The 26,805-nt window shown below is 40.0% G+C and overlaps 1 protein-coding gene across 1 annotated transcript; it reads left to right on the top strand.

Moving 5' to 3' along the window:
* Positions 1-219: 219 nt before the first annotated feature.
* Positions 220-22,279, top strand: csnk2a2b (casein kinase 2, alpha prime polypeptide b). The gene is made up of 12 exons (XM_084735076.1): positions 220-1,407; positions 1,869-1,980; positions 4,433-4,534; positions 7,218-7,268; positions 7,879-7,938; positions 8,079-8,162; positions 11,670-11,780; positions 12,033-12,134; positions 13,056-13,156; positions 15,118-15,266; positions 16,991-17,074; positions 21,566-22,279. Exons 1-11 carry the CDS (start codon positions 1,304-1,306, stop codon positions 17,065-17,067), a joined length of 1,053 nt encoding a protein of 350 aa, XP_084591202.1. The 5' UTR covers positions 220-1,303; the 3' UTR covers positions 17,068-17,074; positions 21,566-22,279.
* Positions 22,280-26,805: the final 4,526 nt, after the last annotated feature.

Consider the following 26,805-nt stretch of genomic DNA (forward strand, 5'->3'; position numbering starts at 1 on the left):
TGTATTGAGTTGTTCATTTATTTTTTATATTTATTTTTTATATATGCAAATTATTTTTCCTTAATATATATTTCATTTAAAATATAGAAATAAATATATACAGAAATGCGAAAATGAATAAAAAATCTTATTTTATTCAAATTATTATTTGTCTTAATACTTCCACATGTATTTCTTAGTCCTTTTTAGATGTTTTCTTTTTATGGCACTGTTATGACTCCCCAGTTTTAGGGAAAATGTTGATATTAAATGTGGATAAAAGATATTCTGACAACTTCTGCCCAGGCTCTATCACATCCCCGTCACTAGAGGGCGCTGTGTCCCTGCTGCTCTCTCCTCTTCTTCACCCCGGCAGCCAGCTGCTTTCACATCCGGGCGGCTCTCTCGCTCCTCTTCAATCGCAATCCGCTTCCCTTCCCTGCGCTCACGACCGGGGAGGTCTGTGGCTGCAGAAGAAACCTCCGAAACCCGGCCCCTCCGTCGGCGTCTGGTACCGGGCCACTGAGGCGCTGCTCCCCCGCACAGTCGGTCGCACATGACGCGGGCTCCGCCGATGGTGGTGCACGGCGCCGAGCGCTCCCCGTCGGTGCGACATCTCCGTGCTGAAGTAGCATCGCTGGCTAACGTTAGCTAACAACATCGATCTCTCTGCTGCTCCACCCCCCCTCTCCCTCCGGCCGACCCCCGCTAACGATCCGTCACATCAACAGTTGATTGATAGCTAACACTGGACCACCGAGGGCAACCCCCCTCCACGACCGTCCATCGGCTAGCGCAGGGAGCCCACCCGTCTCCTCCACGTACGATTCGGATTGAGGGCCCGCAAAGAGAGCGAGCAGCTCCGGAGTTTTAACCCGTGATATTTAGACCCCCTCTCCTGCTCCTCTGTGGCCTTTTAGGGGTCCGTTTCCTCTCTACCTCAGCACCCCGATGCCTCCCCGTCCCTGTGTGTAACCTCTGCTGCACTATCACCCCGACTCTGATCAGCCCCCTCCGACCCCCGGCGACAGCGGCTCTGCTGCTGCTGACAATCCGACCAAGGAGCGCTGCTCGGCGGGTACTGACTGCGGCGAACCCCGGTGGTCATCTCCGGTTCTCTCTTCTCCTCTTCTCTGTGTGGCTGCAGAGGGAAGCTAGCTAGCTGGCTGGCCTGCCTGTTCCACTTCACACCCACACAGACAGCAAACCCAGTAACTGATCTACCCCATCCAACCCCCACTACATCTCCAGTTCATCCGTGATCCCCACCCTCAGCAGATCTCCGTGACACCCGCCCCGCAGCGCCCGAGCCTCGGGTCTCGCCATGCCGGGTCCGGTGGCCGGTAGCAAGTCCCGTGTGTACGCAGACGTCAACACACTGAAGAGCCGGGAGTACTGGGACTACGAGGCCCACGTCCCCAACTGGAAGTGAGGACATTTAACTGCTTACTGCCGTGATTGCATGCATGTGATGTCTGATAGGAGATAACAGCTCAGTGTGTGTGTGTGTGTGTGTGTGTGTGTGTGTTGTCTCTGATGGAGGAGGGAAAGTGTGGCAGATGGGTGTCTATTCTTATACATGTAGCTGTGAGGGTGTGATGACACCATGGTAGTACTGTCTCCCAGCCCACCACCCTGCTGCTCTGCACGTCTAACACTTTTCTCAGCCTCACCTCCATCTCTGTCCCCATCCTCACCCCATCTATTGACCTCAATAACATGAGAACCAGAAATCGCTTCATTCCCTGAGGCAGGGTTTCATCTCAGTGACCAGAACACTCACTTACTCACTCACTGGCTTCACTGCATGCCGACGATGAAAATATTTTCCTTTCCTTCTCACATAGTCACACAAGCTCACTGCACTGTTTCTCTGTCTGTCCCCATAGCAACCAGGAGGACTACCAGCTGGTTCGTAAGCTGGGCAGAGGGAAGTACAGCGAAGTGTTTGAGGCAATCAACATCACCAACAATGAGAAGGTGGTGGTCAAGATCCTGAAGGTGAGCAGTCAGATCTTCTTTGGCTCAGTTTGCTGAATGTGTGCTGTGGAGAAAAATTGTGCAATCTCAACAACGAGTTCCCTTGCTTTGTAGTATTCCTGACATCGTTTTCATGAATTCTAATTATTTAAGTCGTTTTTCATGCAGTAATGCCAAACATTCCCCAGTTAATTCATATCTTTGGGGTTTGGACTGTTTGTTGGACAAAACAGGGATTTCTAACATGTCACAGTGGGCTTTAAGAAACTGATTGGCATTTTTCACTCTTTAGGAATATTTTTAAAGAAAATAATTGGCAGATTAATAGATGATCATGAAAAGTAATTATTTTTTGTTGCTCCAGTTGTTTTCTTTGTTTGTAAGACACTTGGGATGACAGGTTCTTGTGTCCAGTCCTGCTGACTTCTAGGGGCAGTAGAGGCTTAAAGATGGTGCTGCAGGATTGTCTTGCAGATGTTAATTTTGTGTATTGGACTAATATGTAGATGTTTAGGTTAGTGCTAAACTAACTTTAAAGGCTGTATGATCATATTGCAATTACTTTGACAGATATTGTGATTTTGATAGCATTCACCAAGTGTGAATGATCATTTTTGCATCACAGTCTTCATTTTCGCTGAAAAAAAAATCATCATAATGTGATTTTTTTTTTTGTGGTCTGCACCAAACAAATATGTTTTTTTGCATCTGGAGAATAAGACTTGTAGGTCAGAGCATCTCTGCAGGTCTACAGGACTTCATTGCAATGCTGTTTTGTAACACATTTTTCCTTTATTGAAAGATTGCTGATGCTGTGATGTTTGGATGCTGTGTGTGATTTCAACTGATTGTGCAGCCCTTATTTTGATAGCTGATTACTTAAAGTCATTTGGTCTTGCCAAAATGTCAACCATTCCAGAGTTGCAGCTTCTCAACTGCGAGACTTTCCCCACTCTTCTTGATCCTGTGTGATATAATATAGTGAATAGTAGTGATGAGAACCAGCAGAGGCCCCACAGTCTGATATTATGATGAAATCATGATGTGATATTACAGTAATTTTATACATTTTGCGTTATGCTGAGTATTGCAATAACATATATTGTAAATTATGTCCCCAAAGGAAAATGTTTTAGATGAAACAGATGTTGACAAAGTTCTTCATTCTGTTCATCTCTCTTATGTCATTTTGATTGCAGAAAAATGCAGTTGTCAAGCAGACAGGTAGTTTAATTCACATTTGAGATATGAATCATTTCTATAATAAAAGTGAATTACTTGCTGTCTGTTTATCGATGCAGTATTTCCACACAAAATATATTGATATTGCGACATTGTGCTGTATTTGTGTTTTTCCCCACGAGGTTGTGTAGTTAACACAGCAGGTGGATTTAATGTCTTCAGCTGTGCTGTGAACTGTAGAGGAATAAGAACTTATTCATCAGTAAATAAATATACATATTCTATATAATAATTAAGAAAATAAACAAATAAATAAAAGCTGGAATTAATGTACAAATAATTAAATGAATAAATGTTGGTGATTGATGATAAATAAATAACTTTTAAGTATTTCTACAAATCTATGTTTGTTTCTGTATTTATTTGTTGTTTTGTTTCAGTTATTTTAATTATTTCAATTGACATTTTTAAAATTGTATTTATCTGAATTAATTTTAATTTTTATTATTTTAGTTTATGACTTTATTTGACAATGCATATTGATAAAAGTCCCAGTATAATTTAAAAGTTTTTTTTAATATAAGAAGCAAAAAATGGAACGACAACTTAATTTCATTATACAACCCTGTGTTGTATGAATATAAATGTACCTTGTATTTCTACATTTATTTATAGAAGGCAGTACTAGTCGCACAGTGTGACTGATCACTTTTGTCTTGTTACTGGTGCATAAAGTTAAGCTGACTTAGAGCTGCCACTGATGAAGAACTGAGGCTTCTTCCTGGTTTGCCTCACAAGTGTTTTCACATTTATTTATGGTTGAATTAGTAATTTTATGTCTCTATAATGAACAGACAACAAAGCTTTCCATCCACTCAGAGCACCAGAGATCTAAAACATAAACAAATAGATATTTAATCACAGATCTCTTTTGATGGATTATATGGAGGAGTCAGTAAATTAAATGCGCTCAGTCCATTCTTGTCTTGCCACAGTCTGAAGCAGCGGTTAAAATGACCTCTAACCAGCGACAGGCCTCCTCACAGCATCCTGCTGCACCAGCATCTGTTCAGCTGCTACACCACTGATTATAACCCTTTAATAACAAGATGCATAATGTATGTCTTTGTACGAAGATTGACAGACTGATGCTGATGAATGCAGCAGGTCAAGCAGGATCGGCGCTTACATCTTGATTGTTTTGTTTTGTTTTTTTCATATATGCCAAGAAATCTCTTCTGAATCTCCCTGAATCTTTGTTTGTCTTGCTTGGTTTTTCCTGTGAAACCAGCCGGTCAAAAAGAAGAAGATCAAGAGAGAGATCAAGATCCTGGAGAACCTGCGAGGAGGGACCAACATCATCCGACTGGTGGACACAGTCAAAGACCCAGTGGTAGGCTCCCTAACGGCATATATGTCCTGTTAAAATAAGGAAATGAATGGAGAGACACTGTTATGGGACGTCCTTTGCCTTTTGTTATTAAGTGCCCTGTCTTCAGAGAAAGATGGAAATACTCAAGATTACAGTTTCTGAGTTTTTAATTGTCCTAAAAGGACATTAAAATTAGGGACACACTCATCTGACCCTTTTCTTTTCCAGTATTGATTTTGGTACCTCAGAGTATTGGCAGATACCAAGTTAATGAGTCCCCAGTTTAAAATGTGTAAACCTCACCGCATGAGACTGACTAATATTTAAAGTAATTTAAAGACAGAACTACAGATCACGTCTTAAAGGCACTCTGGAGTTTTTATGTAAAGGAGAACATTTATGTTTACATTCAGTGTTTCTCATTACAACACACTGTGTGGATCCTTGAGGTTTAACAAACAAATGTGAATGTGCTTATAAAGAATCATTTTTTAATATGAGTGAAGTTGCTATTTAATAAGAGCAATATTTGCACCAATACTGTAACATATTCGGGGTTTTCCTCACCTATCTGACTGAAAGTACGGCCACCTTTGTATTATTGGCCACCACCTTTGCTGAACATTTCAACAGAAACCTTAAGGCCTTTTTTGCACCAAAACTATTACATCCTTTATCAGCAACTGCTTTGATTTACTTATACCAAGCATGTGCACCTTCTTCGTGCCAACGTAGCTGGACAGGCCAATATCAGCTGGCCAATATATCACTCCAGCTCTAATATAGACTGTGTGCCTTTTTGTGCCTTTTCTCCCATGTATTTATCTGCCTCGAGCTGTTCAGCAAAAAGTGAAATCAAGATTTTTTTTTTGCTAATGTCCACAGCACTAGGTGTCGCCCACTGTGTGTGGTGCACACTTTACCACCTTTGTCTAAAAAAGTTCAGATATTGTATCTGCGTATCCCTACTTAATATAGAAATTGATTAATTTGATATTCAGTCTTTTGTTGCGTTAAAATATATCTCTCCACTGTGTAGTTTGCAACTTAGATTAACACGAAAGTGTCGTTAATTTGTTGCAGCATTTGTGTCATTGTTTTAGAGTTTGTTTGAGGAAATGAACGAAAAAATCCATGACTGTATTTCTGTGACAGACTTTTGTTCCATTTGCTCTTATCAATCCCAAACAATCACTCTCTTTGCAGCATGTGATCAAAGAGCTACCTTACATCACAAGTAAGCAACTGTTCCAACAGTGTAATGATGGGTTTATGGAAATCATGGACTTGAGGAGTGATTACAGGTGTTGCAAATGATACAATCACTTTTTAGAGGCACTGATTGTTGATCATCAGCTGGATGTGATCATTACTTTTATCATGGGGCTGAACCCTGTTGCTGTTGCCATGTGGAAGAAAGGAATTCCTTTTTTTTCCTTTTTTTTGTTCATTTTGCAATTATTTTAATTTACTTGAGCAGGGTTCCCACCAATATCAGAATTTACAGCTGTGTAATCCGAAGAGGTAGAGTCAGAAAAGTTGATGAATTATCTGTAGAATTTGGGGAACATCTGGGAGTATTACAAATGTATTATCCAAGTCTGTGCTGTAAACCAGACTGAGTACCTCTTTGTAGAACTGGAAACCATCAGCAAACCAGGAAGGAAGAATATTTTTAGGACATGGAAGTGCTCTGACTTAGCCCGGGCGTCTTTCAGTGCAGTGGTGGGAACCATGCATGCAGGTCCTTTTTTGTTTGGGATCAAATCCGCTGTAAACTCCAGGGGTTAGAAAAGCTTCGACAGTTTGTTTGAAATCAAGCAACAACATGATGGAGATGGTTTTACTGTGAGTCCAGTTTGGGTCCAGTCCTCTTCCAGCAAATTAAAGGGATAGTTCAGATTATTTGAAGTCCGGTTGCATGAGGAACTTAGTGATAGTCAGTGTATCACCTACAGTAGATCGGTGGTCAACATGTTTGGAGAAGCAGAGAGGAGTACCAGCATGGAAGCTTATCTTAAAAAAGGCACATCAATAATCAATTAATATCAGTTTAAGTGCACACTATTTTTGATCTATTTTCACCTCTTAACCTCGCTTTCAGACAGTGTTATCCAATGGGAAACCATCGTTATGTAAGCCAAATATCGCTGTCTTTAGCTCAAACAGACTCCACTGACAGTCAGTAATTTTACTGAACAGAACACAGGAGTTGGTCTGCCACCACCTCAACATGTTATTTTGTTTGTGTGACTTTGGTGAATCTGAACTAACCTTTTAAAACACAGAGTTCACACAGTAACAGATCCAGGCAGTGGTAGACCTGCAAATCCTCTGTCCTGCGATATAAAATGACTGACTTTGCCAGTGGAGTCTGGTTGGGAAGGTAAAGCAGTGAAAATATTCTAGATACAGCTTACGCTTAAACTGACATTGATTTTTGTGGATGGTAAAAGATCTGAGGCATTTCTGCCTGTGGCTCATACACAGACTATAAAGTAGTCCTCATACAACCCCGCTTCAAATAATCCACACCATTCCATTAAGATCACACAGTGGGGTTGTCAAATCTGTGATTAATCAGGTGACTAAATCAGTAATGACCTCTGTTTTCATTGTTTATGATTTTTTGTTTGTTTGACTGATTTCGACTCTCTGACTCCCCCTCCATGTCCCTCCCTGTCTCTCTGCCATGGCTGTACAGTCCAGAACTCCAGCGCTGGTCTTTGAATGCATCAATAACACAGACTTCAAGGTACACCTCTCTTCCTCACGCTTCTTGGGGGTCCACTGTTAGGTCTTTGAGGTCACATCAAAGGGATAGTTCACCCAAAAGTGAAAATTCAGTCATTACCTGCTCACCTTCATGCCAATTGAAGGTTGGGTTTAGTTGTTTAGTCCACAAACACTGCTGGAGTTTCAGAGGAAAACAGTGTTGCATAATCTCATGCCATTCACACCATCACACCACACACACCCAGTTCAGATGGTGTGCAGATGCACATTAGTGTGGCTCAACAATGACATCTTTCAAGCCAGCTTGGCATGTTGGGGCTTTAGGAGACTTGAATTACCAGATGAGCACTATGGAGGCATTTTGTGTTGCTGTGTGTGTGTTGTGTGTTTTGTGGACTAGACAACTAAACCCAACCTTTAGTTGGCACAAGTTTGAATAGATAGTGACTGAAATGTCATTTTTGGGTGAACTATCCCTTTAAAAGTTTTCTGCTTACTGGACTTATGTCCATGACCATCACCCATATTGTAGTGTCTTGATCAGCAGGGGACGTCAGCTTTTTCCTGAAACTAATTTCAAATTCAATTTGAAGGTTCAAAGCCTGATGTCAGTTTGTTTGTCGCTGCAGGAGTTGTACCAGAAGTTGACAGATTATGATATCCGTTTCTATATGTATGAACTACTGAAGGTAAGACCTTTTTTACCCCCTTTTAGAATGTTAAAATGTGAAATTTAATGGCTTTAGTCTCTATTCTTGGCAAGGTTCGTGGGAATTCAAATGATTCTATGCACATATTTGCATGTTTGTGTGGTCTGTGTGTCTGCCAGGCGCTGGACTACTGTCACAGTATGGGAATCATGCACCGTGACGTTAAACCCCACAATGTGATGATCGACCACCAGTTGAGAAAGGTAGGTGGTGCCCTATATAGTTTTTTTTTTCTTCACACACCCACACACACTCTATCTCTCACCTGCTATTTCAGTCCAGCCCTCTCTCTGTCTCTCTCTGATTATTTCCTCTCTGTCTTTCTTCCTTTCATTTCTCTTTTTTTTATATTCTCCTCCATTGAAAAGCTGTTAGGTTACTGTTGTTTGCTAATGCATTAGCATTGGCTTTTATGCACATGTGGTCCCTGTAGTGTGTTTGAGCACTAGAGCTGCAACCAACAATTATTTTCATCATCGATTAATCTGTGAATTATTTTCTCGATTAATTGATTAGTGGCTTGTCTGTAAAATGTCTGAAAATGGTGAAAAATGTTGATCAAGTTTTCAAAAGCCCACGCTGACATCCTCAGATGTCTTCTTATGTCCGAGTCCCAAAGATATTCAGTTTACTGTCGTAAGAGGAGTAAAGAAACCAGAAAATATTGACATTTGAGAAGCAGAAATCTGAAAATTTGGACATTTTTTATTAAGAAATAACTCATAATGATTAATTGATTATCAAAATAGTTGGCGATTAATTTAATAATCATTTAATAAGCAATTAGTCATCGCAGCTTTATCGAGTTTGCATTTTAGTCTTGAGTCTGAGTCTGTCCAAGGCCATTTTCATATGCACTCATATGAACTGTGTCCTGAGAATCAGGTCTGAATGTGCGCTGTCACACATGCAGTGCACAGTAGGAGATTGTCTGTATCAGATGTGTTTGCACATTTTGAAAATAATCCGTATGGTTTATGTGGGGGGAGGCACCTAAAGAGCATGCAGCAGGAAGAGGACTCATCTGTAATGACGGCTTTTTTGCACTGATATCATCACATACTCTCGAAATTAACAAACTGTGATAGGAGGGAAAAACGATGATAGATGTGGCCTGCAGCGATATTTTCCCAGGATGGTGAAGGCATGCCAGAGTTGGGCAAGACATACGCTCACCTTCCTGGGGTAAAAAAAAAAGATAATCGCAGCCCCACAGGAAAAACACTTTGCGGTTTCACAACACAGATGATGAAGAAAGGCATTAAAACGTGAGCTAAAACCATTAGGCTTGTGTAGGCTGATACTGATCGGCAGATGGTCTGTATGAAAACGAAACTATCAGTGGCTTCACGCCACGCGGCATCATCAACACGCCCACTCGCTCACTCCGGATGCTGAGCTGCCCTGTTTACGTGTGCAGCTCATCCAGATTTGGGACTAGGGAGCTTGCAGGGTTAAGTCTGGAGCCAAAAAATGCGGTCATTTGTGTTCACACATGCAGCTCCTCTGGGTAGTGTGTGGATTTAGGTCAGGTTTAGGTTGTCTTTATTGTCCCCTCAGGGAAATTTGTTGTGCAGTAAGGATTTACATGAAAACACAATACAAAAGGGCAGCATTATTAACAACAGCAACAATAATAAATAGAAAACTATAGATAAAAACCACAAACTAGTTCAAGGGAATGGAAATTTCATTTCAAGTACAAATGTGCAGGTGTGCAAAATGCAAGGTGCTAGCTGCTATTGAGCATATCTGTAGCTATTGGAATGAAAGAGGCAGGGATTCTTTTAGTCCTCTGAACAGGCGCACTGTGAAACGGCGGCAAGAGTGGGTGGTCCTGGCAGACCAGCATGCCATTGGCCCTCCTAACTAATGACCAAAAGTTTTGACTCCTCCCCGAGATTTTACTGGCACTTTTAACAAGACTTCCAAGTCGACTCTTACGGGACAGATTAAGGTTTCCAAACCAAGCAATAATACAGAACATTAAAACTATTAATTTGTTTAATTAAAACATTAAAAATTGTCTGAAAGTCTTTGTTGGGGCTTCTTTGTGGAAAAAAACATTCACCATTTCAAAAGTCAGTTTATTACTGAAAACAACACCCAGATATTTATACGTCTGTCTCAACATCAACACCTTTTTCTACAGTTGTCAGTGGTGGCTGGGGACTTCCTGAAATCAGTTATCATGTTTTCTGTTACAGACGCATATCTTTTCACACCGAGCCACAAAATCATCCACCGCTGATAACTGCAGAGTTTCAGTACTTAGGTGAAAGAGGTTGAAGTGTTGCGTGTTGTGTTGCTCTCTGTGAGTGAGTGCGTGCTACAACACAGTTGATGAAAGCATTTATTTATCGTGACCACTCTGAACATTTCACAAAGAAATATCTGCTGGTGACCGGTGAGCATGAGCCAGCAAGCCGAGCTCGGCCTGTGGCCACAGCCGCTGGCTGTTACCACAGCACTAGTGGACCTGCCTGGGCCTGTCATAATTATTACATAATATCCTGACTGCGAGTGTTTCAGCTGACCACAGCCATTTTACACTATCTCTAGAATCGTTTCTATTCACCTGTATTAAAACAGCTGGATGAAACTAACAGAAATGTCAAATTTCTATCACTGTTTATTGACCCGCACTCTTCTTATCTTCTTGTTGTGCCTAGTCAGCGTCATAAACACACTTATCAACAATGCTTAGTCTACAGTCTTCTCATGCAGATGTTCATTAACTTATAGCCTTATTGTGCGTGTTATATAGGTCAAAATAATGCTTATTAAGCATTAACTAATGTTAATTAATGATCCTTATTGTAAAATGTTACCAGATTTTCTGATTTCAGCCTCTCAAATGTGAATATTTTCTGGTTTCCTCACTCCTCACTGACAGAAACTAAACATCTTAGGGTTGTGGACAAAACAAGACGTTTGAGGCCATCGCTAGTTTTAAAAAATCGATTAGTCGATTATCAATTCGTAAAAAAAATCCCAGAATCGACCATTTAAAATATGTCTTTGCTCCTGTGGATGTGTGGTCCAAGTTGGAGAATGAATAACATAAAATAAATTTTTTTGCTTCATTCTCGGGGGACGGGGGGTTCTGTGGGGTTCTGTGGGGTTCTGTGGGGTTCTGTGGGGTAGGGGAAACACTGTTAATATAACTGCTTCTTAATGTAAACATTAATATGTTTAATAACGCACCAGGTTAGAGAGTTACTTGAACAAGTTACAGCATTAGTTCTCTGATAATCTCTTTCATATCCAAGCAAAGTTGGTACTGAAAGAGAAACATCCTGAACCTAATCAGTATCCAACCGGAACCTTGAGAACTAAATCGATTTGGGAAATCTGAATCGATCCCCGGCCCTAATTTTCTGACATTTCATAAAGCAACGATTAATTGAGGAAATATGTGACAGATTAATTGATAATGAAAATAACATTAGTTGCAGCCCTAGCTGGATTAATGCACCACCAGACGCACAACAACACTGTATTAAATGAAAAATGCACTTCCAGCCTTGGCCAGCAGGAGGCAGCAGGAGAACATAGATGTTAATTACCCAGTATGATCCACAGAACGCATCACACACATCTGTCACGATGTGTTGACAGGTGACATGAAGCTGCACCTGATAACTTTCTCTGTACTCTGTTTGAAAACTGAAGTGAAGCTAACTGAGGAGGAATGTGTGTTTCCATAGCTACGCCTTATAGACTGGGGTTTGGCAGAGTTCTACCACCCATCCCAGGAGTACAACGTCAGAGTGGCATCACGATACTTCAAAGGCCCCGAACTCCTGGTGGACTACCAGGTAACACACACACACACACACACACACACACACACACACACACCTTAAACCAGCTCACATTTAAAGACCCATTAGAGATGCTTTACTTTCTGTATCACTGTCACATTTCTGCACAGGAAGTACGCAAACAACATATAGACGTTTAAATTGTTGCCGGTCGCACATTCATGAGAAAATGTTTGCCGCTGGATAATTCTTAATAAGTCTGTGTTCTCATCATCGGCAGTGCTGTTTGATGATTCTGTGTTTCAGATGTATGATTACAGTCTAGACATGTGGAGCCTGGGCTGTATGCTGGCCAGTATGATTTTTCAGAAAGAGCCCTTCTTCCATGGACAAGACAACTATGACCAGGTACCTCTGACACTCGTGTGCAGCTCCCACACATTAGAAACAACAGCAGCAGGTTCATATTGAATGAGACGGACAAGTAAGGATCAGTTATTACTGATTACATACAAGCTGACAAACATAAGAAGAAATCCAAAAGTTTGGCTTGCACCTCCGCACACTCAGGGCTGTTAGGGGCAGTGTGTCTCAGTCAGGTACAGGATGTCCCTAACATGTAATGGAGACAACTTGTGTTTGTGTCCTGGACCTTTTATCGGATACAGTCTGTAGTGCCTCGCTCACGTGTCGACAGTGGTAACAGCACAAACTCAGCTAGAGCTCCGACTCTGGGTGGCACTGACAAAGATTCATTTAATCTAAGATTAGTTCAGTAAAACTAGGTTTAAAGTGAGCATATCCAGGTTCAAAATAAAGCAGAGCTCTGCTGCACAATTAAAAACTAATCTCAGTTTAATTAATTCAAGTTTATTTAACTAAACCAAAATAGAATTCAATCAATATGGAGATGCTTGATTACCCAATAGAAATAAACAATAAAAAATAAATCTGAATGCTGTCAGGACCTCTTAATCTAAGTATAAAACAGGAGGAGGACTGAATGTTGTCACGAATCCTCTTTACCCCCAGGTAAAGTATGGTTTAAAGTCAATCTTTCTTAATTTCAAGCTTGTTCAAAAGTTTTGTGCAACATAATTTAAGTTAAACCATGACTTAATGGGTTTACAAAATAATCCTTGTTGGTGCAACCCAGCTTGAGTTTCTCACAAGAGACTGGAAGGTGTGAAAAAAAAAAACACACAAATTCAGGTGGATCAAGGACTGTGAAACTAACACAGAGGCTAACGATCTCCTCGCATGACAAAGTTTTGTTCATTTCTCAAAGTGATACTCGGAGTTTGAGCCCTGCTGTGTTGTGTTTTCTAGTTGGTGCGAATTGCCAAGGTCCTGGGCACGGACGAGCTGTTCGGCTACCTGCGTAAATACCACATCGAACTGGACCCGCGCTTCAAAGACCTGCTGGGACAGTAAGTCCACTCTGACTTTCCCCCCGGGATTCCCATCACACCGCGCTTGTTGTGACACACAGTAGCTGCCCCAGAGCTGAATGTAGCCGAGAAGTCAAATCAGAATACAGGCCAAAAATATCCTGAGGGGCAGCAAAGTGACGTCGTATGAATGTTAGAAGAGCGTCTGCCCTGCTGAAGTCCTCGAGGAATGTACTGAAACTGCTAATTAAATATTTTTAAACTTTCACCGCTGCATATATATCCTATTCTGATCCACACTGGTGAGGAATTCTTTAACACTCCCATCCATAAAATAAAGACTAACGCAGTGGCATTATTAAGTTAAATGTTCACATGTGGAAAAGGAAACCTCATACAATCTGTTAGTAATCCCTGCAGCCCTCATTAGGACAGAGGTGGCAAAAGTACACACACTCTTTACTCAAGTAGAAGTACAGATAGTTAAAAAAAAAAAATGACTTTGGGAAAAAGCACTGATTCAACTTGTTTACTCAAGCAAAAGTGAAAAAGTACAGGCTCGACCTTTTTCATCCTGTTACATCTTGTATGTGTTGTTACATGTGTCAGTGTCTTCTTTGTCTCCCTAGCTGCTTTACCACTTATTGCATCTTTCCTGCCTTGTTTTATCTTTTACAACGTTTTTTTGTCTTGTTACATCCTTTTCATCTTGTTTTGTTTTTTATGTTGTTTTTCGTGTTACGTCATCTCATCATGTTGCGAATCTTTTCGTCTTGTTACATCTTTTATGTTTTGTTACATCATGTCAACGTCTTCTTTGTCTTGCTGGATCTTTAACATCTTTTACTACTTGTTGCATCTTTTTCACCTCATGTTATCTTATACAATTTTTTGTTGTCTTGTTTGGTCTTTCACGTTGTTCTTCATGTTGTTACATGGTCTCATCTTGGTATGTCTTTGACATCTTTTTACATCTTGTTACATCTTTAACATCTTATTACATTCTATCATGTCTAGTTATGTCTTGTTTACGTCTTTATTTTGTCGTTACATCTTTAACCACTGGTTACATCTTTTACATTCTTTTTGTCTTGTTACATCTTGTTATTTTACACCTCTTACATCAAATTACTTGTGTTTCCTCTTTTATGTTGTTTCTCGTCTTTTTACATGGTTTTCATCCTGTTACGTTGTTCATGTCTTTTTTCTTCAAACAAATAAATACATTTGAAAAATTCAATACCGGTGTCTTTTTCCAGAAATCATGACCAGGTTGCACAAAATAATCCACAGACGTTCTTGTGAGCAGTTTCATGTCTGAACTGCTTCCTTTCTGTAGTAAAATCTACTGGAACTACTTTATTTTCCACTAGAAAGAAAGTAGTTCCTACATGAAACTGCCCACAACAAGGTCTGTAGATTTTCTTGTGTAACCGTCTCATGATTTTTGAAAAGACACTCGTTTTGAATTTTGCAAATGTCTTTTTTTGGTACTGTGAGCACCAAAACCATGGGCTGTTTAGTCTCATTATACTGGAGAGAATGCAGACGTCTCTACAGCTGTTATCTCCAAAACTCTGCAGCTCACACTAAAATAAACTAGATGGATAAATAGTGCTACAGGCCAGGGTGAAAATATGTTGGGGGTTTTTTTTTGGCTGTAGGGGCTTGAATCCTCAAGTTGTTCTTTTTGTTCTCGTGGTCATTTCTCTAAACATTACAACAATTCTTTATGTGGAAAAAAAATGATTGCATGCCGCCTCCAGGGACCTTGTTGTGTAGCTGTCCCTGACCTATGACCTCTATGTTGAAGAGATTAAGGGTAATCAGATAGAAACACACTTTAGAGTCCTCAGTAAAGGTTTGTACTATGTGGGCATAAACTGCAGCACAGGAGCCAAGAGAATCCCCTCACATGGTTCAGCAGTGTCACTGTTAGTTGTCGCGGTGTTGTCGGTAGACGTCCCCTCAGCGGCCGTGGTTGTTGTGTGTCCCTGCAGGCAGAGCAGGAAGCGCTGGGAACAGTTTGTGCAGACAGAGAACCAGCACCTGGTGAGTCCTGAGGCTCTGGACCTGCTGGATAAGCTGCTACGCTACGACCACCAACAGAGGCTGACCGCCACAGAGGCCATGGAGCACCCCTACTTCTGTAAGCAAAACACACACCCCCACTACACAGTGTAACACAGGCAACACACACAGTGAAGCTAGGTGAGAGTTTTGTAGACTGAAGACATAATAATATGGTAACTCTTTATATTAAGATGCCTTTAATAGGTGTTAGTTAATAGGTAATAAGGCCCTTTATAAGCATTAATATGTGTCAAGGCTACGTAAGTGTTAAAATGACATAATAAGCCTTATTATTTGGTGAAAGTTTTGCGCTCAAAATCGAAGCAAGAGCTCACTGACAAGGAATAACTCTAGTCCCTTTTTACAACCAAGCAATAAGTCACGGTGTGAATTATGGTGGGGTGAGGCCTGATTTGAACATTTCTTTCCATCTGTTTGGAGAATACAACAATTTTGAAAACTGGGACACAGTAGAGGTGAGAGACATGCAGAACAGAGGAACTTTTTGTAACATTTCAACATGTTGCTCGACTTGAACTCTGTATCACGTCTAATATTGAAAGGTGATATATGGAGGTTGATACCAGCTCTGATGCTCATTACACTCGGAGTACACACTGTACTCGCCGCCAGCCTTATTGGACTGAACAGAGGCAGAAAATTCACACCAGGTATCATTAAGCATGTGTTTCCAAATCGGTGTTCTTTTGTTTTTGGTGTAAAAGCTGCACATTTTGTCGCCTTTTTCATATTAATTTCATCCTTCTCTTCCTCCATCTTTTCAAGCTCTTCGGGTATCGGTTCCTTGTGCCGTTTATGCTTTTTTTCTTTTCTTTTCTTCATTTCTCTCTCCTCTGCTGCGTCCCATTTGTCGCACTTGTTGTATTCTCCAAAGATGTTGAAAGAAATGTTCAAATCATTGGTGAGTTTTCCTTCCCAGTCGTTCGTTTATCGAGCTGCTGACTCAGCTGGCTGGCTTGTTGCTGTTGATAACGAGTAAGCTTGGACAGCTGTGCACTTTAATGTTGCTATGGTTACAAGTTGGTCAGCAGTTAAACAGTTGTAACACACACCTGCTGGCCAATCAGAAAAGAGTATTCACCCAGACCATGGTATAATATATAGTTATTATACATTTACTAGAAATTAAACATACACTTGTTAACATTTAATTGTGCGTGCTGTGGCTACCAGATTAAAGTGTGAATGATGCATATTAAGACGAGTATATCCGTTCCTATTAAAATGAGAATAAATAAATAACATATGAATACAAAATTAATATAAAATTTTAATAAAAAAAAAAAGTATTATCATTTTCATGTAAAAGAGAGACAACATTTTATAAAACATAGCCTCAAACAGGCCTTGTCTTTAAATGTCTTATAATCTATGAATAAACATGTTTATAATGCTATTATTAACGCTTATATAGTTTTAACACATATTGATTTATATGCATCTTATAAAGGCCTTATTACTATTAACTAATGATTATTACACAGACCTTAATGTAAAGTGTTACAGAAAATGCTTCAGTCTTTATCGCAAGTTGAATGTAAGTTTGATCATAATAATAAACTCATTTTAACACAATCCAATACTGATCACTCATGTCAGTATCACCATGAATGTAAACACAATGTGTTCCTGGTATAAATTATAAATAATAAAGTTAACCTCTGCTGATTTATAGCCTCAGTGTTTTTTTCTTCATTTTAAAATGGGCCTATACTCTTATTGGCTTCAGACTAAGTTTTCAAAGAATTCTTAAAATGTACTTCCTCTGTCCTCCTGCAGACCCAGTAATAAAGGAGCAGTCTCTGTCGAACTCGGACAACAACATGGTTTCCAGTGGCAACACTACAGCGCGATGAAACGCAGGTAACAGTTTCAAAGATTACTCGCTCATTTCTGTATAGAACTTACATTATTAAAGCAACAACATGTTAAGGCTGGGTACCATTTAAAGAATTGAGATACCAGTACCTGTAAAGTGATACCAGTTCCATTAGAGTACTTCTAATACCTTTTTTCTGCTTCATTGATACTCGTCATGTGAATGGAAGCATTCTTGAAATACTTCTGGGGCATTTTAGGTGTGTCGTGTAGCTGTACTTTGAATTTGAATTTTATTATCACACAAGAAGCAATTAAAAACTCCTTAACATGACAAACAGCACAAAATTGCAGATACTTCAGAGGCGAAATTTCAACTTGCCTGACTTTGACATCAAGCCCAACACAGTGTTGCAAATAAATTAATAAACTTCTAAAAATAACACAGCAGCAAAAAGATCTGATCAACATCATGTGAACATGATCTGGGGCTCCAGATATATATATATATATACACCCGGGTACAACAAATAAGGAGAAAAGGAGGAGAACTTAGTGAGTCTCTCTGCTCGGTTCAGGAGATGAAACCGTATCACAACGCGTATTGTGCCTTTTCTCCACACAAGTGTCCTCCAGAAGTAAAGATATTTAAAAATAAAGTTTTCAGTGTTGTTGTGTAAACGGAAACCGTCATGTTTGGCCTGTAACGTCAGAGTGTGCGCCGTTGTCTCTTCTGTTTGATGTCAGTCTGCGCTTCATCTCCAAGGTTACCCTGTTAGTTTACATGAGGGGTTGTTATGAGAAAGACAAGGAATGGCAAGAAAACTTTTGAATGGTCCCCGTTTGATCAACTTCAACTAAAAACTGGTGTCCACATGTGGAAGAAGCAACAACAAACAGTCAGTCATCATGGAGCAAGTCTGTAAGGAAGATCTTCCTGTGATCTTCCTCTAGACTCCATCAAAACACAGAGTACGGAGCCTGAAGTGAGGGATATGATCGTCAGCATTATTGGTTACATATCGATCAACTCCACAGACTGCATGGACAGGGAAACTCAATCCAAAAAGCTAAAAGCTGCACTGTCGCTCAGCGAAATTCCACCGTTGTGTGAAAGCTTCCATTGGATACATACAGGTTCAAAAAATATTAAAATATGGAAATGAATTGCATGCGTCTGCTGTGAAAAGTGCAGGTTATTGTTGTTAGAGACTTTAGATGTAATTGCATCTGAGGCCTGTGTCAACCCGTCCATACATGGACTACATACAGTCGAGCCCGAAATTATTCATGTCCCTGGCAAATTTTGACTTAAAGTTACTGTTATTCAACCAGCAAGTTTTTTCTTGATTGGAAATGACACAGGCGTCTCCCAGAAGATAATAAGACAACTTACAAGAGGCATCATTGTGGAAAAAATTATTTCTCAGCTTTTATTTACATTTGAACAAAAAGTGGCATGTCCAAAATTATTATTCATACCCTTCTCAATAATCAATAGAAAAGCCTTTATTGGCTATTACAGCAATCAAACGCTTCCTATAATTGCTGACCAGCTTTTTGCATGTCTCCTCTGGTGTTTTTTGCCCATTCATCTTTAGCGCTGAGCTCCAACTCTTTCAGGTTGGAGGGTCTCCCTGCCATCACCCTGATCTTTAGCTCCCTCCACAGGTTCTCAGTTAGATTCAAGTCAGGACTCTGGCTGGGCCGCTGCAAAACGTTAATGTTTTTGTCCGCTAACCATTTCTTCACCACTTCTGCTGTGTGTTCTGGGTTGTTGTCGTGCTGAAATGTCCACTGGTGCCCAAGGCCAAGTTTCTCTGCAGACTGCCTGATGTTGTTGTTGAGAATCTTGATGTATTGCTCTTTTTTCATGGTGGCGTTTACTGTGATTAGGTTCCCTGAGGGCTGTACTACGAAGCAAGCTCAACACAGCCAGGCTTTCTTTGCATGATCTGGATCGACAAAGCCTAAAACAGCAATCAGAGATAACGGGTATCATGATGGTGGTTATCAACTCATTTTGTTAATCCAGGCTTTCACACTCATATAAAAGAGGCGTTTGTTGCGTCATTTGACTCTTCTTCCACATGAAATGAAGCGATTGCGAGCCACTTAAGTCAAAATCATCAAGTTGTTATAATTATGAGCTGTGGAAAATATACAAAATACATTACGGCAAAAAGCAACATTGTTGCTGCAAATAAAGCAGGAGAAGAAGAATGATGTCAGAAAATGACTGATGGACTAAATGTGGTCTTAATGCTGCTGTTTATTCTAACATGAAAACTGCACATTAAACAATAAAACTCCATACAGCAGATTTAAACATGATAAAGTCTGTCTGACACTGTCCTATGATGACAGAGACGTGGACATCACAGAAGTTTTTGACCAAACCAACGTAAAATGAGTGTAACTGATTAAAGATTGTCCGTGATAAATGATGATGAATTTTCTAATCAGTGATCTGAGCTGCAAAATCACCAAAACAAAACAGATAACAGTAAAAAGTATTCAAAGTATCTGTAGTTGTTTCATCATTATTTTACTGTGTGGATTATATACCATGTCAATTTAAAGTGTTAATATGATCAGGAGCAAACGGTAAGAATGACTCTGCATCACCAAACAGAGGTTACCATGACAGTGCGATGTATATATATATATAATATGGATTTGTTCGGTGATATTATGAACATAAAGCTCAACAATTTTTCATTGTTAACGCCTTCCCTTAGTTTATAAGCTATATCGCTCATAAACAACCTTGTTAGGACAATTAAAAGCTAAAGAACGGCGCGTTTTACAGACGATTTCAATCTGAAACTCTGAACATAACCTGCTCCTGACCAGGTTATGAGTTTAGCATCAGTTACCACGGTGATCTAGCCAGGTTAAAAGAGAGCCACCACACTGGAGATCCTGGGTTTAGACTCAACATAGCCCGCTAACCCATTAATCTCACTTTGTAGTACACATCTCTGGTCCATTGGCTGAAAAACACCCCCAAAGTATTAGGTTCCCACCACCATGTTTGACAGTGGGGATGGTGTTATTAGGGTTGAAGGCTTCTCCTGTTTTATGCCAAATGAAGGATACATCATTGTGGCCAAACAATTCAATTTTTGTTTCATCTGACCGTAAAACACAAGACCAGAAGTCTTCTTCTTTGTCCAGATGAGCATTTGCAAAGGCCAAGCGGGCTTTTGTGTGCCTTATCTGGAGAAGTGGCGTCCTCCTTGGTCTGCGTCCGTGGAACCCAGCAGTGTGCAGTGTCCGTTGGACTGTCTGCCTTGAGACTTTGCCACCAGCACAGGCCAGATTCACCAGGATGGCCTTGGTGGTGATCCTTGGATTTTTTTTCACTTCTCTCACTATCCTCCGTGTTGCATTTTTTAATAATACTTTGCACTGTAGCCACTGGAACTTGAAAACATTTAGATATGACCTTATAGCCCTTTCCAGACTTGTGAGCAGCCACAATGTGCAGCCGCAGGTCCTCAGTGAGCTCCTTTGTCTTAGCCATGACTCTTCACAAACCACCTGCAGAGAGCTGCTGTTTTTCACCTGTTGAGTTGATTAAAACTGCTGTTCCCAATGAATCAGAGTAATTAGGATGCTTTAGAACAGCTTGGACTATTTGGAATGGTACAGAAGTTTGGATTTTCCCATAGACTGTGAAAGTTTCCAAAGGGTATGAATAATTTTAGACATGCCACTTTTTGTTCAAATGTAAATAAAAGCTGAAAAATATTTTTTTTTTCTCTTGTACATTGTCTTATTATCTTTTGGGAGAAGCCTGTGTCATTTCTGGTCAAAAAAACTTGCTGTTTGAATAACAGCAACTTTAAGTCAATTTGCAAAGGGTATGAATAATTTCGGGCTTGACTGTAGATGCTGTACTTAAGTCACTGTACATATTCACCTATACTGGTAATCATTAGTTTCCTGCTATCACATATTAATATTTAACATTAAACAGTGGTGGAATACGTTCTCACTCAGATCATTTACTCAAATAAAAGTATCATTGTGCATTTAAAATCCTACCAGAGTAAAAATACATAAGTATATCAATTAAATTCAGAAAAATTAAAGTAAAAGTACTCATTTTGCAGAAAAAATGCACTGTGACTGATATATTAAATAAAAGTAACAAAGTACTTTATTAATATTGATAGTGATAAGTCAACTCGATGCATAAGCAGCATTTCATTATTGCTGCTGGAGCTAGTTTGAACTGCTTTGTGTGGCTTATAAAATAACCCACACAAAGTATTAAGAAATGCTGCTGCAAGATCCCTGCACTTTTTGTTTTAATTATATATAATTAAAAATAAACTATCCCTTAATTTGTCTTGAGGGCTGCATCATTTATGGGTGACAGCGAGTTACTACTGCTGCTTTCACAGTATACAATAACACTTTTAAGTTTAGATGTTTGGCTGAAATCATGATTTCTGTTTATGTCTTCTGTTTTCTTTCTTCTTCCTCTTCCTCCTCCTCTTCCTCATGCTCTCTTTCTCTCTACAGAAGTGGAAGAAGAAGGATGTTTGTTACCTCAACTTTGTACCCGGTTGTGACAGTAACTTTGACAAGTGTACAGTGACAATGGATCAAAGTAACTCTGACCAGTTACACACTTACAGATATGTGCATACGGATACACACGTCTACACACACACACACACACATACACATACACACACACACAAAGACACACCCACACAATCAATGCAAGCACACCCTCTATACATAAACACATGCAGACAAGTATACATACACCCTCCTCCTCTGTATCAGTCTGCGATTGGCTTGTCCTGGTTCCCTGTCCAGCAGCCTGACCAATGAGCTTGAAGCTGCTCCCCCATCGTCCCCCCACCCCCAAACGGTCCTCCCTCCCTCCCAGCTCAGTCTCATGTAGGTCAACAAGGACAAACAGACAACTTTTAAAGACAATTCAGTCCCTCCTCGTCCTCTCTCTGTCGTCCCTCCTTTATGTCATCCCCCTCTTTGTTTGCATCAGCATGGAGAATGAACAGGAGTGTGAGCCTGTACAAGTCCCGAACTATTCATCCATCCGTCTGTCTGCCCCCCCTCCTCCTCCCGCCCCATCTCATACCCCAACAGACAGACAGATGTCTTAGCACTACTCCAGTTCTGAAAGCGGCATGGTGGACTCTCTAGATAGAATGATGATGATAATAATAATATTAATGAAAAATAAATGATTTTTATTTAGATGAACTCTACCTGTCTGAGTGAATTTATTGCTTGTTTTAGTTTGTGGGTGTGTGACAAGACCAGATTCCAACCCACAACATGGGGTATATATTTTGTATTACTGTATGAGGTGTTTCTATTATTTTGTCCAGCCCACTCATATCAATGAGGCAATGCTACATACCGGAAATACCTCTGGAAGGCTGCTGGCCTAATTTACACTGTGCATTAAAATGTGTTTTTAGTTATTGGACTGTATTCGGATAGAGCTCGACCACATGAAAGCAAGACACAGTGAGGGTGGACTGAGATCCAATCGGCCAAACTACCTCTGGAAGTGACGGGAGACAAATGAACCCTCCTAAGTCCCACCCCATTTCACTCTTCGATCCAGTGAAAGTAAAGCAAGTTTGGTACCTCTGTCAACTTTTGAGGGTTTGCAGCCTGCTGCTCTTAGCCGCTCTCCAGTGGCTCCCTGTGAATTTGATAAAAAATGTTAACAGTTATTTTTTAAAACAGTTTACTTTTTATTTATCATTGTTGTAGGTCTGTGAAAAAGTTGAGACAACTCAAAATTTCAAGGCAAGGTAAGGCGAGAGTTTTGAGCCTAACTCGAGTTTTGAAAAAGTTTCACCAAATGGGATAATTTACTTTTCTTTTTTAGATAAACTTAAATCTTTCAGTTTTGGTAACCACTAAAATGATGAAATGAAATGAAAACAAAGGTTCAAGTTTATGTAAAGAAGAATAGTGAATTATCTCAACTACAGATTACAGGGCAGCAATTTTTTTTAGTTTATTTCAAAGCAAAGGAGTTTGAGTTGGGCTCGAAACTCAGAAATTTTGAGTAGTCTGAACTTTTTCATACACCCTACATCAATGATAAATGAAAATGAAAATGTTAAAAAATAACCGTTATTCATTTCCATAGATTTTTTTTTTTTTGCCAAAGTCACAGGGAGTCTACCGTGGTCATGTGTGGCCCAGACTACCTCCAAACGTGGTCTGAGTGATCAGATGTCAATGCGTCTCACAAGGTCACCTGTGCTCAGTGTCCACTTGTGATCAGATCACCAGGGACGCCTGTCCAGCGTGGTCGTAAAAGTTGAATCAACACCTCTCTGAAACAGTTTCAACAGAAACATGACAATGTTGAAGAAGGGAGGATTTATTGCAGAGCTGCTGCATTAGAGTGCATCTGTTTTATCCAGGTGTACCTAATAAAGTGGTGATTGGGTATATGTATGAAAGTGAAATGAGGGCCGAGAACAGAAAAACAGACTTCACTGTTGAGACAAACAGTTCTGTAAAAAATCGGTCTTAAAATTAGATTTAAAAACCTACATGGTGCCAGCTGACATTGATATTTTTGTTTTACTTGCACTTTGCTCTGTTATTTTTAGTCTGAATTGCCATCCTCTTTAAGGATCACTCCCACTCCCACACAGAGAGACGTGTAATCAGTGAAAACTTTCCACTGACTCTATTTTAAACCCCAACCTGTAACCTCCACCCTGATTCATATGTACTGCAGCCCACACTGAAAACTACACCTTCAGACTAAAATGTTCCCAATGACGTGTGAACCTGCAAAGCTGACGTTGTACAGTAAGACAAGCACAGACCTGCACAGAACAGACACTGAGCCTCTTAATGAGAGTGGTGGACACCAATCAGCTGATGAACTCGGTGTGTAAGTGTGTGTTTGAGTATGAAAGTCGAGCTCGGGTTGTGTAAAGCTGTTATATGAAGCACACAGCCAGTTGAAATGGTGGATGTCGCTCTCTCTGCTTTTGTATTACACAAACTCACAGTACGTACTTACCAGTGACCTACTAGCGACACACAGCAGTCAGACAAAGTTAGCAAGTAGCTGGTGAACATAGTGGAGCATTTAGGAGCTGAAGAGCCAGATATTTCCCTCAGGAGTTGGTGGAGACCAAAACCGAGCTTAATATTGGACTTAAACTGATCAACACAAACATGGCTCCCAACGAATGCAAAAGTTGCCCAGTAGTTGCTGGATGTGTAAACAGGTGAACAGGTTCATTATATTAAAGGTCTTGTAAATGTGAGCTTGTCACACCACAGAAATGTGTTATTAACCACCCAGCTAAATTTGAATGATGTCCTGATACAGAAATCGCAAAACATATGAAATTAAGTCTCAAAATCATTAAGAAAATGAGCAGTTCTCTCCCGTCTGAAATGCTGGGGGTGTGTCTACTCCGCTGTCTGGCTGGTCAGGTGGTTTTCAGGTCGTAAAACCACCTGACCAAATAGCATTGTTGACTACAGACATCAAGGTGCTTGTCTCTGACAGCAGTATGGCCAATATGGCAATTTACACCTAGGTGCAAATAGCAATGTTGAGCACTGCCACCTGGGTGTTCATAGCATCTGCCTAATTCAAACAGACTATATGTTCATGTTAAAACACTGATTTACTTTTTGTTGCACACGATTTAACCGCACAAGTTCCAATTCTTCTAAACCGCTATAATACATTTTATCATATTACTGCTTGTTGTTAGTTTATTTTATAATTTAAAGCCTGTATTGTAGTTGTTTATACAGATCAATGTAATTGTTGTTGTTGTTGTGTGTGTGTGTGTGTGTGTTGTGTAGTATCAGTTTCTCCTTGTATAGAAACCAGAGCTATGGCTTCCTGTTCTACAACCTGACTCCTCACTCACGTTCAGGTACTCACACACACACATACGTATAGAGAGACATATACCAGGACGCACAGGATCACTGAATTACCCTTTTAGCATCTTGGCCATGAAACATTCAGCAGCACACATGTCTGATCAACAGTGGGTACTGTCTGGTCATAAGGCCCTGAGTCTCAGGTCTCTCTCTCTCTCTCTCTCTCTCTCTCTCTCACACACACACACACACACACAGCCTGCTCTCTGTTTCCTGTGTGAAGAGGTACTGGTGAGCTGTAGTTTCCACAGTATTTAGTCAACACATGAATCATTCTGGACCTTGTGGTCCCTCTTTGGTCAGTTCTTTTCCATCTGACCACCTTTCCTCTGGATCACATGACACTCATCTACATGTACAATATTACGAACAAAGCCTTTACTTTAATGGTGATTAATTTTAACTCTGGTCTGAAATACATAACTGTTTATCACTGAAAATGGACAACATAACTCCATTAACCTACAATGATATTTGTGAACAACTTGGAAGCAAATTTTTCTGACACTGTTAATCTTGTGGTTATTCTGGGTAGATATATTCTTCCCTCATTTACAGCATTCTTGTATAATTTTGCCAACTACTTTAGGTTGCTTTAAATTATGGGAAATTATGGAAGCTCCTTTGTGCTCCGTTTTTTTGTTGTTGTTGATTTTTGTCTCGAACTTTTGTATGTTTTGTTTATTGAAAAAATAAATTAACATAACATAACATAACATAACATAACATAACGTAAAAATCAAAGATACAGTAGTATACAGAGCAAAAAGAAGTCCAAATGGGTTGCAGGTTGTGTTGGATGAGTGGGTCAAACACAGGACTTTTACTCAGAAGACTGGGGTCTGTGTCGTGCGTGAAACACAATAAGACTTAGTTGACTTATAATTTTTAGTTTTTGTTATTTTAATAATTATTTTGTCACAGTTTCAAACGGCTGACAGCCACACTGTGGACACCACGACATGGCTGGCAGGGCTAAAGGCTACTTACAAAGTTCAGCATGCACATTGTATTACATGAGTGACAAGAAAGACTCCAGATGCTAATGCATGTGGACAACCCTGACAAATGTTTGAAAGTTTACTACTACGTGTTACGACAGCTTTGGTTATCCTGTGTCTTTAGACACAAACAGACATCGTAAATACGGGTATGATGGGAAAAAAAGACAAATCATTTTCATCCTCTTGGTATCTGACTGCTTCCTGTTTCCTGGGAACATGCATGCCCATGTACATGAATAGTCATGGGATATGTGTTTTCAGGCGTGTTAGTACGGATGGGGATTATTCTTGAAACAGTGCCAAAACAGCTGTTTCAAATAACGTTTTTAAAAAAAGATTTTGGTTTGGATGTAGCCTAAAAGTTAAAACATCTGTAAACCCAAATAGTCTTTTAACCGTGTCATTTAGGGTCTTAATGCCTCAGTAAGCATATGAAATTAGAAATAATTCAAAATATTGTCATCTACTGTAGGTTTTTGTACTCTTTCCTGTATTGGGTTTGAACTGGTCATGTTTGTGTTCGGAGATTCATCATGAAAATTACACAATTAATTCCACAAACCAATCATTAAAAAAAAAAATCCATGTCAGTTGCTATGAGGGTGACAGAAAACTTCTCTTCTGCACTTCGTCTCTTTCTGAGTCACATGAGTGTGTGCTCCAGATTCAATGACAATTCTCCCAGTAGTTCTTTAGATATTTCAAAACCATGAATACCAGTTCATGGTGGCGTCAGAGGGAAAGTCAGTAAAGTCAGTAGAATTCATTGTTTGGGAACCATGAAAGTCTATTAATTTATCAAGTTATTTTTCTCAGTGTCAGTGGGTTGTTTAT

The sequence above is a fragment of the Lutjanus erythropterus genome, chromosome 13 (genome assembly GCF_056507025.1).
Source record: "Lutjanus erythropterus isolate fLutEry1 chromosome 13, fLutEry1.hap2, whole genome shotgun sequence".
NCBI lineage: Eukaryota > Metazoa > Chordata > Actinopteri > Lutjaniformes > Lutjanidae > Lutjanus > Lutjanus erythropterus.

Coding starts and splice junctions, on each gene's coding strand:
- csnk2a2b (XM_084735076.1), top strand. CDS start 1,304: ATGCCGGGTCCGGTGGCCGGTAGCAAGTCCCGTGTGTACGCAGACGTC. Junction 1,981..4,432: donor TGGTGGTCAAGATCCTGAAG/GTGAGCAGTCAG, acceptor CTGTGAAACCAG/CCGGTCAAAAAGAAGAAGAT. Junction 11,781..12,032: donor AACTCCTGGTGGACTACCAG/GTAACACACACA, acceptor TCTGTGTTTCAG/ATGTATGATTACAGTCTAGA.